Raw genomic sequence first — 20,180 nt, 5'->3', positions numbered from 1 at the left:
TTTTGTGGTCCTTTTACTGGTTATCTCCATTCTTGTCTGTCTTAAAATCTGTTTCCAATACGCACGCACACACACACACACCTACACACACACACACACACGCAACCCACACACCACTGACCACCCTTCACACATGGTTCTTCCGTTTTGTTGGGAAATCCTTGTTGGTCGTGTTTCCATGCATCCGCGGCCTGTATGACCTCCTGACTGTCTAGCCTAGTCGCTGGGCTGCTTTCACTTCCTCCTGGGCTTTGCTTCTATATTATTACAATTGTATTATTCTCTTGTTTGTTATTATTCTGTGTAAAGGAATGTGACCTAGGCATAAAGTATAGCTGTGGAGGCAGGGACTCAAGCCAGAGCCCTCCCTATACTTTGTGTCCCTATTGTATTGTAGCTTCACATGGATGTGCCAATAGCTACTACTATCAAAAACTGAAGAAGGCAGAGGAAAATCGATTTAGGGCTTTCGTTTGGGTTCTTTGATTTCTGATTCTGTTTGATTTGGGCTATTTTGGGACATTGTCATTGTCAAATCTCCCTGAAATTAATGACACGTTATATTTTGGCCACTCCTTCTGTAATGTATGGTGCATTTTGATTCCTTTTGCTCTCTACTCAATTTCCTTTTCCAACAGTTGTACTTCTGACATCCTCTCTTACTTGACTTAATGAAAGGCAAAATTCATATTTTCTTTCAAATTCTTCAACGGTTAACGAGGTTAACGAAGGGTTCTTCGCGAGGCTTCTATCGTTCATGTGAAATTACAACATCTGTGCATTTCACAGGCCTGTCTAACTGTCTGATTATATGTCACACTGTCGGTTATATGTTAAGTTCACCAGAAACCTTTTCATTTTGGTTGGTTCTCTACCTGTTAATCTGAATCTGTTTATGTTGATTGTTCATTTGTTTGTTCTCATCGAAAAACTGAGAGGGGGGGGGGATCTCCTCGAAAAAGGAGGACACAGTCACTCACGCATGTGTTCACACACAATCCTGAATCACAGAGCAGCACCTACATACAGACACACCACCATGTTGATATGAGATACACAAGCGCACTCACACACTTCCATAATCACACTCTCCCCCTCCCTTATTCTCACCTATGCATGCACGCACACGCACACACACACACACACACACACACACACACACACACACACACACACACACACACACACACACACACACACACACACACACACACACACACCCTCGGCCACACACACTCCTCCCTTCCCCATACACACATAAACCTCCTATGTCTGTGAGCGTGTATTAACTCTCCATGCTCTGCTCTGCTACAGAGGGCTGCCCAGGCCTGTGTAACAACAACGGCCGCTGTACCCTGGACCAGAACGGATGGCACTGCGTCTGCCAGTCCGGGTGGCGTGGGGCGGGATGCGATGTCGCCATGGAGACCCTCTGCGCCGACGGCAAGGATAACGAAGGAGGTGAGACGCGTAGAAGAAAACTTTATTGTCCATTACGTTTTCACAAAATGGACATTCGTCTTTGGCTCTGGGTTACGTTACGTTATATGCCAGACATTTTCATTAGAAGTCACTTCCAGTACAGGGAGTGCATACATCTGAACTGTGCGTATTGTGTGTGATCCTTGCTGGGATTGAACCCACAACCACATTAGATGTGGATCTCTGCACTCTGTAAAGCTCCGACTGAAGAAGGCGGTGGCGTCACCACTACAGAGGCCTGTTAAATAAAGAAATAAACGAAGGATCAAGTCACGTCCTGATTAGTTTTGGAAGAGGGGGATGAGGGAGGGGTGGGGGAACGACGAGGTGGGGGTGTGTCAATCGCGGCGGCAAGGTTTTTATCACCCCTCCGCCCGGTGGTAGCTGGTCGCCAGATGTACGCCGAGCTTTTAATAACCTCACAAAGGCAATTGGCAGCCTTTCATGAGCTCCACATCCTACCTCCCTCCTTTCTTTCACCTCTCTTTTCCCTCTCCTCCTCTCCCCCTTTCCTGTGGATGTCACCTGTGGGAGACGGAGCAAATCTCACTCCCACACAAAGGCCTTGGAAAACAGCAGGCAGGCAGGCTGTTGAAGTAGCAGAGAGAAGTCTTTCTCCTAGATTTCTCTCTCTTTCTCTCTATCCCTCTCCGCTTTCCTTCTTCCTCACTCACTCACACTTTCTTTCACAGTCTTTCTCTCTCTTCCATTCTCTTTCTCTTTGTCTCGCTCTCTCTCGCTCTCGCACTCTCTCTCTCTCGCTTGCTCTCACGCTCTCTCTCACTCCGTTAGATAGGTTAGGTTAGTGAGGGAGGGAGAGAAAGAGAGAGCAAGAGAGAGCGAGAGAAAGCGAGAGAAAGCGAGTATATTTAGCCTACAGTTATCCCATCCAAGGCAGCAGTCAGGATGGAGGAACCAGGCAGTTTGTCACCACAGCCAGGGGTTAGAGGTTGACTAATAACTTTGAACAACTGGGCCTGCTATTCGCTCTCACAGGAACACGGCCAATCACATTCTGAAAGCCCAACCAAATACAACCACTTATAACAAAACAAACCTTTGCCCACCTGACAAAAAGAGCAACTGGAGGTAGATTTGTTTTTAACTTGGTTAAAAGTATTTTGTTCGTGAATTCACTGTATATGGTTCCTTTAGAGTTATCAGAGAGAATCTGATCTGGATCCCATTCCTTACTCCTCTTGTTTGCCTCTTCATAACTCTCTATCTCTCTCAGACGGCCTGGTTGACTGTATGGACCCGGACTGTTGCCTCCAGACATCCTGTCAGACCCAGCCGTACTGCCGCGGCTCCCCGGACCCCTCTGACATCATCAGTCAGAGCCCGTCCAGCCTGATGCCCCAGCATGCCGCACGCTCCTTCTACCAACGCATCCGCTTCCTGGTTGGACCAGAGGGCAGCCACGTCATCACCGGGGACAACCCCTTCAACAAGAGGTGAGCATTCTCATTTCCCATTCATTTGAACAGGTTAGTGTGTGTGTGTGGTGTGTGTGTGGTGTGTGTGTGGAGGGCTGTGGCGGTCATGACATTTTGTCTGACGGTTATTGTCCTGCAAAAGACTGATTTCATCAAGTAATCATATTTTCACCCATCAGACTATTCTCAATTGAATTTTGTCTTTACTAATATGTAAAACGTGTTTTGATTTAAATTGGCCCATTATCAAAGGGGCAGGAACAAAAAATGCATCCGTTTGCGCTCTAATAATGAATGGAGGCCGCTTTTACATTTAAGTCATTTAGCAGACACTCTTATCCAGAGCGACTTACAGTAGTGAGTGCATACATTTCATAAATGTTTTCTCTGTACTGGTCCCCCGTGGGAATCGAACCCACAACCCTGGCGTTGCAAACACCATGCTCTACCAACTGAGCCACACGGGACCTTTTCTGATGGTCAGTTACTTCAACCATGCTACTCTGGTTATTTCACTCCATGCATCAACAACTGTTTGAGGAGCACGCAGCCTCTTGCTGAGCAACAGCTGATATTCTGCCCAAAACTCTGTATGCCATCTCCAACCCTGTTCCTGCAGCTACCCAGTGTTTAATTTGGGAAACCAAATGAAATCTGTTCGGGAACATCGATAGTAACATGTTTTCACAACGAAACATATTTCATTTAACTGTTGCGCTGAGAAAGGTATGAAGGGGAGAGAGGAGGACATGGAAATGCATGGTTCTGTAGCTAAATGTAATGTGTCCGCCTATTAATTATGAAAATATAAAAAGAGGCCCTATTACTAGGCTATTTCAAATCAAATACAAATCCACTATACTTGTAGGCTAACTGTAAGCTGCCCTGCACAATCAATGAACCAACAGCATCTCCTAGGCCAATACATTCTCTCCCAGACTCATGGATAGAACGTTTGGGGCGTAGCATAAGGTAACCAGTCCATCCAGTATGCGTGATAATACAGTCCACACTCAAAGGTGATTTACTAGAATTTGTTTAATTTTGGAGTGTAGGCTAGTTTTGATGTTTTTCTGCCATGTGTAATATGCGGTAGGCTATGTATTGTATAACAGCACAAGGGCTTGGGCTCATAGGCCTTTGAATATGCTTCAGCTCTAATATGCGTATGTGTGTTTTGAATGAATCCTCACCTTACAAAGCGCTGTCCATTTCATTGTGTTAGGCTTTGAAACAACATCCACAACGACCACATTTTCCACTCAGTTTCAACCTGTTGTTGAACTTCTGAGTTTTAAAATCACTGTACTGTTTTGATGATAAGTGTTTGATGTGATTTTCGATTGCGTTTGGTTTGAGGGACAATAGAGCTCTGAGTACCAGGCCATTAGCGACCTGATGGTCGTTAGCGAGTTGGGTACTACCAACGCATGTCCAGAGCGCAAGACCATACCATGGCAAATGGTGTGTCCCCGTGTGTGTGTGTGTGTGTGTGTGTGTGTGTGTGTGTGTGTGTGTGTGTGTGTGTGTGTGTGTGTGTTTGGTTGCCTTGGTGACAACCAGCCAGGTGGATACAGTGGTCTATAACAATGTTGTCTATAACCATGAAAGTTTGTTTCTCCATACTGGACAACAACATGAGTCATATACCATGACCAGCTTCCGTTATGGTCATTCTCAAAGGTCTTATGACTATTTAACCTTGAACGTTGCTTTAATTCAGTCCAGAGTGCCGTGCACGTTTGTGATTATTCACAATCACAGTTGATCTAGAACCAAATCGATTTCAGTAAGAGCTGGACTAACCAGCCGGTAGAGATTAGCTTATGTTTAGAAAGCAAACTTCATTTCCACACAGCGATAACAGAGTTAAATAGAGATGCTAAACACGGTGCTCACTGGAGAGAACAGAACAGTCTGATCATCTGATAAAGCAGGAAGAAGTGTGGAGAAATGGGAGGCCGGAACAAACAAATAAGGAGAGAGGGAGAGAGGTGGACAGAGAGAGATGGAGAAAGACCGAGAGATGGAGAGAGAGGGAGATGGAAAAAGAAATGGAGAAAGACAGAGACATGGAGAGAGAGAGACAGAAATATGGAGAGAGGGATGGAGAGCGAAAGAAAGATAGATATATGGAGATAAAGGGAGAGAGTCAAGTTCACATCTGTCCTGTGTTAGACCCACCTATCCGGGGGCTTTGTTTAGCCAGTAGTGCTAACACAGAGCATGTGCCTGAACATTTCCTTTAGCCTCTGCCAGCCAGCCATCCAACGCACACACACACACACACACACACACACACACACACACACACACACACACACACACACACACACACACACACACACACACACACACACACACACGCACGGGATCCGCAGTAATCCCCAACCAAACAACAGCTCCTCAGCATCAACATGTGAACAAACAAGGCTCTCGCAGACCCGCTCTGCTTCTCCTCCTCCTCATCCATCTCTTCTTCTCCTCCTCCGTCTGTGTGTATTGACATGCCACTCTCCGTCAACAGAGATAGAGAGCTCGTCGTTTAGTAGGAAATGACACTCGAGCAAGAGACTGGAATAGAGATATTATTCAGGGTGGCAATTCATTCAAAAGAGACATACTCAGTAATGAAGTACAGATGTAGGATCTTAATTTGAGCCAGTTTGATACAGCAGAAAAACAATCCTACATCAACAGGAAATGTGAATATACAATTAATGGACATTTTGTAGGGGTCGATACATTTTTTGTAAAGGAAAATCAAGCCTGAAATTTCAAAGTGGAAATTGCAAACTTCAGAAGCCTTTTTAAACCTCAAACACACTACAAGTTCTACATTTCCTGCATTGCAGTAAAGTTCTCCTGCAGCATGGTGATCAAATTAAGACCCTACATCTGTAGTCTGTGATTTTTTTGCATTGCGGCGCAGAGCAGACATCCTGTAAGTGACTGTCTGCAGCACAACAAGGACAGGAAGAGCAAAAACCTGTTTACACCTACATTATTATTGACTTCTCCAAACCTCCAATTGAAATAGTCTCACTGCTTTAAGAGCAGGCACTACCAAGGCTTTCTGCCAAGGTTATTGGATAAAAACACGTCGGAACGCCTTTGTGTGTCTCAACTTCCTACACTAAAGCTTTATTTTCCTTTGTCTGCCATAACAGTCTAACAATACAATTGCAGAACATTTTCATTTCATAGTTTGTTTAAATGCAATCCTTTGGCTCCCCTTATACGGGCTATAGTTACTGGGAATAAGGAGTCTGAATAGACTGGGAAGTATGTTATTATTCCTCTTCATGGATCGTGACGGGCTAAATTAGGCATGTGGCCACCAACGCTTCACTACCTTATGTGGTGGCTCACATACACATACACACACACTCACACACACACACACACAGCTGAATTTAGATAAGACCGCTTCTTTGCCACGCTTCAGCAAACTCTAGAAGAGGGAGACGAGCGATGGAGCTTAAAGCTGCGGTATTTTAAGCAGGAAGACCGACCCCGACCTGTCTACTGTTTTAGGTCCTTCCCTCAGTGTTGTTATATTGCACACAGATTTCAAGCGGATTAACGCTCGCGGACTAGTTGGTCTTGGCTCTGTTGACTTCACTTATGGCCCTGTTCTGTGTAGTGATGTTGTGGTCTCGTGGTCAAGGGCCCGGTTAATTGGTCCTCTGACTGGGGTTAGCAGGGTTGAGGGTTCAAATCCCAGGTGCCGGGTCACAGCTGTGGAGCCCCGGGGGCGAGTCGAAGCGTTATCCTTGAATGACTTTGGTGAGAGGCCAGCTGGGAGGCTAGAGACTAATCTGTCTGATAATAACTACATGGAGGATATCCTGGATTGTGGTGTGGTGTCCAGCCCAGTGTTTAAAAACTCAGGGACAAAGACAACATCCTCAATTCTGAATGAATTAAAACCTTTATTGACAAAGAAATTATTTCAGACAGCAGACATGGACGTGACAATCAATGCCAGTACAACATGTATATTTAGAGAAAAATACTTTGTATTTTACAGAGGTGACAGTGACACTGATACTTTCTAACTCCAAGCCACATTCCATGACATGCAACCATGTAAAAAAGGAAATATCACCAGTCAGTTACTGTGGCGCTGCCTGTTGCCCACAGCAACCTTTGTCATGCTTATTATGAGAGAGAGAGAGAAAGAGAGAGAGAAAGAGAGATGTGTGCCAGTGGGTGGGGAAAGTTTAAGGGTTAACTAAAGGTGTCATTTCGTCATGCACCAGAATTATGATAATACTAGACTAATGATAATACCAGAGTAATGATAATACCAGACTAATGATAATACCAGACTAATGATAATACCAGAGTAATGATAGTACCAGAGTAATGATAATACCAGAGTAATGATAATACCAGACTAATGATAATACCAGAGTAATTATAATACCAGAGTAATTATAATACCAGAATAATGATAATACAAGACTAATGATAATACCAGACTAATGATAATGCCAGACGCATGATAATACCAGAGTAATTATAATACCAGACTAATGATAATACCAGAGTAATGATAATACCAGAGTAATGATAATACCAGAGTAATTATAATACCAGACTAATGATAATACCAGAGTAATTATAATACCAGAGTAATGATAATACCAGACTAATGATAATACCAGAGTAATGATAATACCAGAGTAATTATAATACCAGAGTAATGATAATACCAGACTAATGATAATACCAGACTAATGATAATACCAGACTAATGATAATACCAGAGTAATGATAATACCAGAGTAATGATAGTACCAGACTAATGATAATACCAGAGTAATGATAATACCAGAGTAATGATAATACCAGAGTAATGATAGTACCAGACTAATGATAATACCAGACTAATGATAATACCACAGTAATTATAATACCAGAGTAATGATAATACCAGAGTAATGATAATACCAGAGTAATTATAATACCAGAGTAATGATTATACCAGCGTAATGATAATACCAGAGTAATGATAATACCAGACTAATGATAATACCAGACTAATGATAATTCCAGACTAATGATAATACCAGACTAATGATAATACCAGAGTAATGATAATACCAGAGTAATGATAGTACCAGACTAATGATAGTACCAGAGTAATGATAATACCAGAGTAATGATAATACCAGAGTAATGATAATACCAGAGTAATGATAGTACCAGACTAATGATAGTACCAGAGTAATGGTAGTACCAGAGTAATGATAATACCAGAGTAATTATAATACCAGACTAATGATAATACCAGAGTAATGATAATACCAGAGTAATGATAATACCAGAGTAATGATAATACCAGAGTAATGATAATACCAGAGTAATGATAGTACCAGAGTAATGATAATACCAGACTAATGATAATACCAGAGTAATGATAATACCAGAGTAATGATAATACCAGAATAATGATAATACAAGAATAATGATAATACCAGAGTAATGATAGTACTAGAGTAATGATAGTACCAGAGTAATGATAATACCAGAGTAATGATAATACCAGAATAATGATAATACCAGAGTAATTATAATACCAGAGTAATGATAATACCAGACTAATGATAATACCACAGTAATTATAATACCAGAGTAATGATAATACCAGAGTAATGATAGTACCAGAGTAATGATAATACCACAGTAATTATAATACCAGAGTAATGATAGTACTAGACTAATGATAGTACCAGAGTAATGATAATACCAGAGTAATGATAATACCAGAATAATGATAATACAAGACTAATGATAATACCAGAGTAATGATAATACCAGACTAATGATAATACCAGAGTAATGATAATACCAGAGTAATGATAATACCAGACTAATGATAATACCAGAGTAATTATAATACCAGAGTAATGATAATACCAGAGTAATGATAATACCAGAGTAATTATAATACCAGAGTAATGATAATACCAGAGTAATGATAGTACCAGAGTAATGATAATACCAGAGTAATTATAATACCAGAGTAATGATAATACCAGAGTAATGATAATACCAGACTAATGATAATACCAGAGTAATGATAATACCAGACTAATGATAATACCAGAGTAATGATAATACCAGAGTAATGATAATACCAGACTAATGATAATACCAGAGTAATGATAATACCAGAGTAATGATAATACCAGACTAATGATAATACCAGACTAATGATAATACCAGAGTAATGATAATACCAGAGTAATGATAATACCAGAGTAATGATAATACCAGACTAATGATAATACCAGAGTAATGATAATACCAGAGTAATGATAATACCAGACTAATGATAATACCAGACTAATGATAATACCAGAGTAATTATAATACCAGAGTAATGATAATACCAGACTAATGATAATACCAGACTAATGATAATACCAGAGTAATGATAATACCAGAGTAATGATAATACCACAGTAATTATAATACCAGAGTAATGATAATACCAGAGTAATGATAATACCAGAGTAATGATAATACCAGAGTAATGGTAGTACCAGAGTAATGATAGTACCAGAGTAATGATAGCGCCAGAGTAATGATAACGCCAGACTAATGATAGTACCAGAGTAATGATAGTACCAGAGTAATGATAGTACCAGAGTAATGATAGTACCAGAGTAATGATAATACCAGAGTAATGATAGTACCAGAGTAATGATAATACCAGAGTAATGATAGTACCTTGCAGCGTCTATTGAACATGGACGTCTTTTGAACATGCTTAGAAACACTCAGACACCAGAACAGTGACAATTGGGTATGATTGCGTCCCAACTGCCACCCTATTCCCTACATAGTGAACCACTTTTGGTCAAAAGTATAGGGTGCCAATAGGGTGCCATTTAGGACACAGGCACTGTTTTACGGTGACAGACACTGAGACAACCTCCCTAAGCAAATGGAAGGCATAAATTACAGCTACATTAAGGACCCCATTCCCCCCCCCAGCACACACACACATACAGGTATTAATGAGGCGAGGACGCTGGGTAATTTGTAATTTATGGCATGTTTACACTATAGAAGATAGAAGGGGGGGGAGGGAGGACATCAACTGTACTGTCTGGCTTCCTCTCAGACTGTTGTAAAGGATAGTGCTGGGCTGGGGAAGGTGTGTGTGTGTGTGTGTGTGTGTGTGTGTGTGTGTGTGTGTGTGTGTGTGTGTGTGTGTGTGTGTGTGTGTGTGTGTGTGTGTGTGTGTGTGTGTGTGTGTGTGTGTGTGTGTGTGCGTGTGTGTGTGTGTGTGTGTGTGTGTGTCTCTGTCTCTCTCTACAGGGTGATTCAATGCTCCGCTACTGATTAGCACTCAGTGAAAGCTGTAATGACCTGGGAAGGAGAGCTATAAGTAAATCTAGCTACCCTCCCCCTGCACACACACACACACACACACACACACACACACACACACACACACACACACACACATACAGACAGTAGCTATCTCCACAGGACCAGACCCATTGATTAAAAACTCATCTAAACGGTCCACCGCAAGCCGGGCCTGCCTAAACAACTTGACTTTTCTCCTCTCTCTGTTGGGGCTACAGGTTAGCAATGAACCCCGAGACGGGATTGCTATCAAGGCTGGAAATTCAAAACATCAAAAATCTAATAATTTCAATTTCTCAAACAACCAACTATTTTACACAATTTAAAAGATAAACATCTCCTTAATCTAACCACATTGTTCGATTTTCAAAGAGGCTTTACGGCAAAAGCATAAAGTTAGATTATGTTAGGACAGTACATAGCCACAAAAGTACAAACATCCAGTTTCAATTCAAGGTCAGGCGTCACCAAAAGCAGAAACCAGCTAAAATTATGCACCAACCTTTGACAATCTCCATCAGATGACACTCCTAGGACATTATGTTATACAATACATGCATTTTTTGTTCCATCAAGTTCATATTTATATCCAAAAACAGCATTTTACAGTAGCGTGAAATTCAGATTTTTTTCTTCTCTGAAATGCTTCCGGTGAACATAACAAAATTACTATTCGAAAACATTGGTAAATTATAATATTGTCATTCAAAGAATAATATATTATCATCTCGTAATTGCTACCGAATGGCCAGATCTCAAAATAACTTTACTGGGAAATCACATTTAGCAATAAACGGGGTGCTATGCTAAGAACAATAAGCTATGCTATACAGTTAGCATCATCTAATATCGATAATAACATTGTAAATATCCCCTTACCTTTGATTATCTCCATCAGAAGGCACTGCCAGGGATTCCCAGGTCCAGAACAAATGTGGTTTCTTTTGACAAAGTTCATAATTTATGTCCAAATAACACCAAGTAGTTAGCGTTCATTATGCTCCCACAAAACGTGGTGGGGGGGGGTGTAAAATCACGCCGAAAAGCTAAAAAAACCTAGTAAATAATCTATTTACGTTCGTTCAAACATGTCAAACGTTGTTTAGCATTAATCTTTTGGTCCATTTTTAACGTTAAACATCAGTAATATTTTCACACAACCTATCCTATGTCCAGATAAACAATTATGACAAACTCACGCTTCTCAGATTTATGCGCAGGCGCAAAAAGTGACGACATGTCAACTTCCCTGCATTCTAATTTGCTCTCTGTTTATCATAGACGCTTCAAACAACTTTATAAAGATCGTTGACATCTAGTGGAAGCCGTAGGAGTTGCGAAATGAATCCTTTCTCACTATGGTATCTATAAAACAATGACACTAAATAGTACAGTCACAAAATTCACATTTTTTTAAATCTATTTTTCACAGGTTTTTGCCTGCAATATGAGTTTTGTTATACTTACAGACACCATTCAAACTGTTTTAGAAAATTCAGAGTGTTTTCTATCCGAATGTGTTAATAATATGCATATCCTAGCTTCTGAGTTGGTGTAGGAGGCAGTTAAAAATGGGCACATATTTTTTTTTAAATTTCTCAATACTGCCCCCTAGCCCCAACACGCTTTTACATTTTTTTTGCCGCAGAATAAATTTGCCGTGCTGCTGGCCTGTGTGTGTGATGGTGGGCAAAGTGTGTGTGTGTGTGTGTGTGTGTGTGTGTGTGTGTGTGTGTGTGTGTGTGTGTGTGTGTGTGTGTGTGTGTGTGTGTGTGTGTGTGTGTGTGTGTGTGTGTGTGTGTGTGTGCTGTGTGAGATTTATTCACTCAGTCCCCTAGTATCGATCAGGCTGATAAGCCTCAGAGGGGAAGGGCCCTGGCATCCCAGCAGCCCTTAAACACACTGTGTTATGTGTGCTAAACAGGGAGATGTAAGCCCACATGAATATCAATAGGCCTCTGTGTGTGTGTGTGTGTGTGTGTGTGTGTGTGTGTGTGTGTGTGTGTGTGTGTGTGTGTGGGAGGGGGAGTTTGGATCACGTGTGATTTTGTGCGTGCATAGCGGTGACGAGAAAAGGGAATTGGTTATTTGACGTGGTACTATACAGTGTCGTACTGTGGTGTTTATGAATGTGCTGAGTGAAAGTTGTCTAATGTGTTATTTCCTGTCAGTCCTCTAGCGTGATGTGTATCTCAGGATATCTCTGTCTCCGCAGCGTCCCATAGCTGCAGTGTACAAAATAACCACGTCTCTAAGTAGATCATCTCTACGTGTTGTTTCTCCCCAGCCTGGTGTCCATCATCAGAGGCCAAGTCCTGACGGCAGACGGGACCCCCCTCATAGGAGTCAATGTTACCTTCGTCCACTACCCCGACCACGGATACACCGTCACGCGCAAGGACGGCATGTAGGTCCACACACACACACACACACACACACACACACACACACACACCACAGACTCTGGTCTCCCTCACCACTGACACCTCATACAGTATTTGATTTATGTTGTGTTTTCAGGACTGGTTGATTGAATCATCATGAGTGTGTCTGTGTGTGCGTATATGCGTGAATGTTTTTCTGTGCATCGGTGAGTGTGTGAGAGAGAAAAGAGAGAGAAACCACAGTGCGTTTCTTCTCCCGTCCCTCTACGACTCTGTCTCACAAATCTCCCAAAATCGTCTCTCTCATGCAAATGTAATCTCAGCAGCTTCCCCCCAATGAAAAAACACACACTCACAACCCCCCCCCCCCCAACCACACCCCAAATGAAAACCCTGCGCCATTTAAATGTGAACTGGAGGGCTGTTTAAAATGCATTGAATTTACAAGGGCAGAATCAATTAGCCTGCGTCATTCTAGCGCAGGGCACAGAACACACACACAAACACACACACACACACACACACCTCCACTACACCCTGCCCCCCACTCCCGGTTCCCTGGTGTTATTACAGCGAGTGTTCCTGCAACCCTCAACACCAACCAGGAAATAGGAAACGCAGTTCGAGTCACAAATAGCACCCTATTCTCTATATAGTGCACTACGTGCTTCCCATAGGGCTCTGGTCAAAAGTAGAGCACTAGATAGGGAATAGGATGCCATTTGGGACAGAGGCGCAATCACTCCCAGGCCCCAGCCCCATCAGGACCTTTTATTACACCACCCGCGCCCAATTAGATTGTGAAGCAGGAGTGTTAAGGGCAAAAGTGCAAGCCGTGATATTTGGTGCTCCCTGCCTCATTGAGAGGAGGCTCTGTGTGATTGCTGGGAGTGTAATAGGTTGAATCTCTAGGGCAAGGCTAAGCTGCTAGATTGCAATAGGTGTATGATGGCGACCACTGTGGCAAATTGAATACATGATGTTGCACAATCTTCCACACCGCAGGTTGCGATGTATCCAGCCACTATGTCATGCCCCTGTTACTATAGACTGAATAATATGGAATCATTTATGTTGTTGTAATAGACTGAATATACTGCCATGCCACTGCTAAAATAGACTGAATATACTGCCATGCCACTGCTAAAATAGACTGAATATACTGTCATGCCACTGCTAAAATAGACTGAATATACTGCCATGCCACTGCTACAATAGACTGAATATACTGCCATGCCACTGCTAAAATAGACTGAATATACTGCCATGCCACTGCTACAATAGACTGAATATACTGCCATGCCATTGCTACAATATACTGAATATACTGCCATGCCACTGCTACAATAGACTGAATATACTCCCATGCCACTGCTACAATAGACTGAATATACTGCCATGCCACTGCTGCAATAGGCTGAATATACTGCCATGCCACTGCTACAATATACTGAATATACTGCCATGCCACTCCTAAAATAGACTGAATATACTGCCATGCCACAGCTAAAATAGACTGAATATACTGCCATGCCACTGCTACAATAGACTGAATATACTGCCATGCCACTGCTACAATATACTGAATATACTGCCATGCCACTGCTACAATAGGCTGAATATACTGCCATGCCACTGCTACAATATACTGAATATACTGCCATGCCACTCCTAAAATAGGCTGAATATACTGCCATGCCACTGCTAAAATAGGCTGAATATACTGGCATGCCACTGCTACAATAGGCTGAATATACTGGCATGCCACTGCTACAATAGGCTGAATATACTTCCATGCCACTGCTACAATAGGCTGAATATACTGCCGTGCCACTGCTAAAATAGACTGAATATACTGCCATGCCACTGCTACAATAGACTGAATATACATGCCATGGAACTGTCAATACCAAAAGTATGTGGACGTGCCTTCAAATGAGTGGATTCTGCTATTTCAGCCATGTCACTGAGCTCTTCAGCACACAACCATGCAATCTCCATAGACAAACATTGGCAGTAGAATGGCCTTACTGAAGAGCTCAGTGACTTTCAACGTGGCACCGTCATAGGATGACACCTATCCAACAAGTCAGTTTGTCAAATTTCTGCCCTGCTGCCCCAGTCAACTGTAAGTCCTGCTATTGTGAAGTGGAAACATCTTGGAGCAACAACGGCTCAGCCGCGAAGTGGTAGGCCACACAAGCTCACAGAATGGGACCACCGAGTGCTGAAGCACATATCGCGTAAAAATCCAAACTGCCTCTGGAAGCAAAGTCAGCACAAGAACTGTTCGTTGGAAGCTTCATGAAATGGGTTTCCATGGCTGAGCAGCCTAAGATCCTAAGATCACCATGCGCAATACCAAGCGTCAGCTGAAGTAGTGTAAAGCTCGCCGCCATTGGACTCTAAAGCAGTGGGAACGTGTTCTCCGGAGTGATGAATCACACTTCACCATCTGGCAGTCCGACAGACAAATCTGGGTTTGGCGGATGCCAGGAGAATGCTACCTGCCCTAATGCATAATGCCAACTGTAAAGTTTGGTGGAGGAGGAATAATGGTCTGGGGCTGTTTTTCCTGGTTCAGGCTAGGCCTCTTAGTTCCAGTGAAGGGAACTCGTAATGCTACAGCATACAATGACGTTCTATCTAGACGATGCTGTGCTTCCAACTTTGGGGCAACAGTTTGGGGAAAGCCCTTTCCTGTTTCAGAATGACAATGCCCCCGTGCACAAAGTGAGGCCCATACAGAAATGGTTTGTCGAGATCGGTGAGGAAGAACTTGACTGGCCTTGACCTCAACCCCGTCGAATGCCTTTGGGATGAATTGGAACGCCGACTGCGAGCCAGACCTAATCGCCCAACATCAGTGCCCGACCTCACTAATTCTCTTGTGGCTGAATGGAAGCAAGTCCACGCAGCAATGTTCCAACATCTAGTGGAAAGCCTTCCCGGAAGAGTGGAGGCTGTTATAGCAGCAAAGGGGGGACCAACTCCATATTAATGCCCATGATTTTGGAATGAGATGTTCGAAGAGCAGGTGCCACATACTTTTGGCCATTTAGTGTATTTAAGCAGTAAGGCCCAAGGGGGTCCACACCTAAGGACTGTGCTTAGGGACGACGCATCGCGGAGTGCCTGGATTCAGCCATAAGTCGTGGTATGTTGGCCAAATACCACAAACCCCCGAGGTATACGGTCTCAAACCCCCATGGTATACCGTCTCACATACCACTGCTGTCAGCCAATCAGCATTCTGGGCTGGAACCACCCAGTTTATAAATAACAATATATCTGGTCGTAACAGATAGAATGCTGGTGTCGCTGCTTGTCTGTGCTTGCATGAGTGTGTTCTTTTATCTATGCATTTTCTGTATGTGTTGTGTGTGTGTCTTCACACTTCACCCCGCCAGCCCCCTCCAGACACAGAATATAGGACAGGACTTAGGGGATCTTCTCTCTCTTCCACTCGGATGGTTCTCCCTATAGGCCTGCTACATGTTAAAAGACAAAGTTAGCTAGCCAGACGGAGCTCTCTCTCACCACACACACACACACACACATACAATAATAATTGGCCCCATCATCTTATTTTCAGTACAGGAGAAAGAAGAGAAACATGTTTTGTTCTGAGATAAGTAGAAGAGAGGAAGAGGGAGAGATATAGCAGGAAAAGAGAGAGAGAGAGAGAGAGAGAGCGAGAGAGACTCAGGTTGGACAGACTAGACAGGAGAGACAATTAGAACAGAATGGTCTGATCACCCTTCATCCTCACTCTACCTCCATCAGTGTCAAAGATACAGAGATCTCTTTCTCCAGGGCCCAAGAGCAACCAGGAGGAAATGTGTGAACACGTAAAAGGCCCTTTCTACTGTCTGTGTGTGAAGGGGGGGGGCGTGCCTGTGTGTGTCTGTCCATCCGTCTGTCCGCCTGTCTCTCTGTGTGAATGTACATGCCTGCGTGTTTCTGTCACCACCTCTAACCTCATCTCTCTCCATCTCTATCCTCATCTCTCTCCATCTCTATCCTCATCTCTCTCCATCTCTCCAGGTTTGACCTGTTGACCAACGGTGGGGCCAGTCTGACCCTGAGTTTCGAGCGGGCTCCGTTCCTGATACAGTACCGCACCGTGTGGATCCCCTGGAACGTCTTCTATGTCATGGACACCCTGGTCATGAAGAAGGTATTGAACTGTATTGAATTGTACTGAATCATATTGAATTGTATTGACTCACAGTGACTCATATTAAATTGTATTGACTCATATTGAATTGTATTTAATCAAATTCAATTGTATTGAATTGTGTTACTCCTATTGAATTGTATTGACTTGTATTGAATTGTATTGACTCGTCTTCAATCATATTGAATCGTATTGCAGGAGGAGAATGACATCCCCAGCTGTGACCTGAGTGGTTTCATCAGGCCCAGTCCTGTCATCGTGGCCTCTCCCCTCTCTACCTGCTTCAGGTCCTCACCAGAGGATGGGCCCATCATACCTGAGACACAGGTGAGACATACACATCATCATACACACATTATCATCATCATACACACGTTATCATCATCATCATCATCATACACACATTATCATCATCATACACACATCATCATTATACACACATCATCATCATCATCATACACACATTATCATAATCATACACTCATCATCATCATCATACACACATTATCATCATCATACACTCATCATCATTATACACACATCATCATCATACACATTATCATCATCATCATCATACACACATTATCATCGTCATATACACATTATCATCGTCATACACACATTATCATCATACACACATTATCATCATCATACACACATTGTCATCATCATATATACATTATCATCATCATACGCACATTATTATAGGGGTGGCAGGTAGCCTAGTGATTAGAGCGTTGGACTAGTAACCGTAAAGGTTGCAAGATCAAATCCCTGAGCTGACAAGGTAAAAATATGTCGTTCTGCCCTTGAACAAGGCAGTTAACCCACTGTTCCTAGGCTGTCATTGAAAATAAGAATTTGTTCTTAACTGACTTGCCTAGTTAAATAAAGGTTAAATTTTAAAAAATCATCATATATACATTAGCATCATTATACACACATCGTCATCATCATCATACACACATCATCATCATACACACTGTATCATCATCACACACACATTGTCATCATCATATACACATTATCATCATCATACACACAGTATCATCATCATCATACACACATCATCATCATACACACATTATCATCATCATACACACATTATCATCATCATACACACATTATCATCATACACACATCATCATCATATACATTATCATCATATATACCTTACCATCATCATACACACATTATCGTCATCATACACACTTTATCATCATCATATATGCATTATCATCATCATACACACATTATCATCACAATATACATTATCATCATCATATATACACTATCATCATCATATATACATTATCATCGTCATATATACATTGTCATCATCATACACACTTTATCATCATCATATATACATTATCATCATCATACACACATTGTCATCATCATACACACATTGTCATCATCATACACACTTTATCATCATCATATGCACATGATCACCGTATATGCATGATCATCACCATGTATGCATTATCAATAGCGTATATACATTATCATCATACACACATTATCATCATCATACACACATTATCATCATCATACACACATTGTCATCATCATACACACATTATCATCATCATACACACAGTATAATCATCATACATACATTATCGCCGTATATACATGAATAGTCATCATATATGCATTATCATCAGCATATATACATTATCATCATCATACACACATTATCATCATCATACACACATTATCATCATCGTATACGCACATGCACACACACACACAGAAACCCAGACTAGTTGTACTGAATACACACACTTTTCCACAAACGCGTTATACCTAAGACTCAAGTGAGGTGACAGTGGAGAAAGGATACATACAGTACATCAAACACCCACTGTACACACACCTCACAACACGGTCAGCTAGGTTTCGTCCAGTTCACTCTACCCTCTCCACAGACCCACTCTGTACCCTCATCTGTTCAACTCTCCTGTTCAACTCATCTGTTCAACTCATCTGTTCAACTCTCCTGTACAACTCTCCTGTACAACTCTCCTGTTCAACTCATCTGTTCAACTCATCTGTTCAACTCTCCTGTACAACTCTCCTGTTCAACTCATCTGTTCAACTCTCCTGTTCAACTCATCTGTTCAACTCTCCTGTTCAACTCATCTGTTCAACTCTCCTGTTCAACTCATCTGTTCAACTCTCCTGTTCAACTCATCTGTTCAACTTTCCTGTAGTGTACTGTAAATTATGTGTACCTTTTTTCCCCGAGGGAGACGTTTATGAATTTCCTGCCTGGGCTGCGGACAGTGGAATTATGACATTAACACGTCATGGTATTTTGCGGGAGTTGTTGTCCCACAACCAATCAGCATCCAGGATCCAAACAACCCGTTTTCTAATGCCCCATAACACCCCACACTGCTTCACCCAAGCTTTCCCGGGACCTCAAACAGCCAACTCAGTTGGAACGGGGGGCCTCACAAAAAGCTGAGCCGACCTTTAATACTTGAAGTATAAAAGCACACCTTTAACAGCCCAGTGAATACGAGGTCTAGAGATTTTCTAACTGTTTGCACAGATGCTCTTTGTTTCTTTCAAAGAGGAGAAGCCTTGATGAAGAGAGAGAGCATTTAAATCCATGTATAGTCTTTCTAGCCGTGCCAGACACGGTGTGAATTGTTATGAGGGTCTCACACACGCTCGCGCACGCACACTCATTCGTAGATCAAAACCCAGGGTTTACCATTATGGCAGTATCACAGGCCAATCTGTGCAGAAGAGCATCTTCAGTAAAGCTGGTACAGGGGGCCAAACACATGTTTTATCTGCTCCAAATGAGTCCTCTCTCTCTCTCTCTCTCTCTCTCTCTCTCTCTCTCTCTGTCTCTGTCTCGCTCTCTCTCTCTCTCTCTCTCTCTCTCTCTCTCTCTCTCTCTCCCTCCCTCCCTCTCTCCCCCATCTCTCTCAACTCTCCTGTGCGGCCAGATAGACTTTGATTCCTCTTGGCCCAACTTCTGTCTACTCTTCTCTGGCACTCCTTCAGTCTAAAGCACTACTTTAATAAGGCTGTGTTCTGCACCATCAGCCAAACAATACACACAGACATAAACACACACAGACATAAACACACACAGATATAAACACACAGATATAAAGACACAGACACACACAGACATAAACACACACAGACAGACATAAACACACACACACAGACATAAACACACACAGACATAAACACACAGATATAAAGATACAGACACACACAGACATGAACACACACAGACAGACATAAACACACACAGACATAAACACACACAGA

The 20,180-nt window shown here is 42.2% G+C and overlaps 1 protein-coding gene across 14 annotated transcripts in view; it reads left to right on the top strand.

Annotated features, from left to right (window-relative positions):
- LOC106610060 (teneurin-3) overlaps positions 1 to 20,180 on the top strand; it is a 435,054-nt gene that overhangs the window by 352,558 nt on the left and 62,316 nt on the right. For all 14 annotated transcript variants that reach the window (XM_014209180.2, XM_014209182.2, XM_014209187.2 and 11 more), the window contains 5 exons: positions 1,315 to 1,461; positions 2,717 to 2,936; positions 12,598 to 12,717; positions 16,742 to 16,874; positions 17,073 to 17,201. In XM_014209180.2, the coding sequence (XP_014064655.1) occupies positions 1,315 to 1,461; positions 2,717 to 2,936; positions 12,598 to 12,717; positions 16,742 to 16,874; positions 17,073 to 17,201 (749 nt within the window). The remainder of the gene's footprint in view (positions 1 to 1,314; positions 1,462 to 2,716; positions 2,937 to 12,597; positions 12,718 to 16,741; positions 16,875 to 17,072; positions 17,202 to 20,180) is intronic.

Source organism: Salmo salar, chromosome ssa08, assembly GCF_905237065.1.
Source record: "Salmo salar chromosome ssa08, Ssal_v3.1, whole genome shotgun sequence".
NCBI lineage: Eukaryota > Metazoa > Chordata > Actinopteri > Salmoniformes > Salmonidae > Salmo > Salmo salar.
Note: the sequence above shows the minus strand (reverse complement) of the source record. Positions and strands in the feature narration are given on the sequence as shown.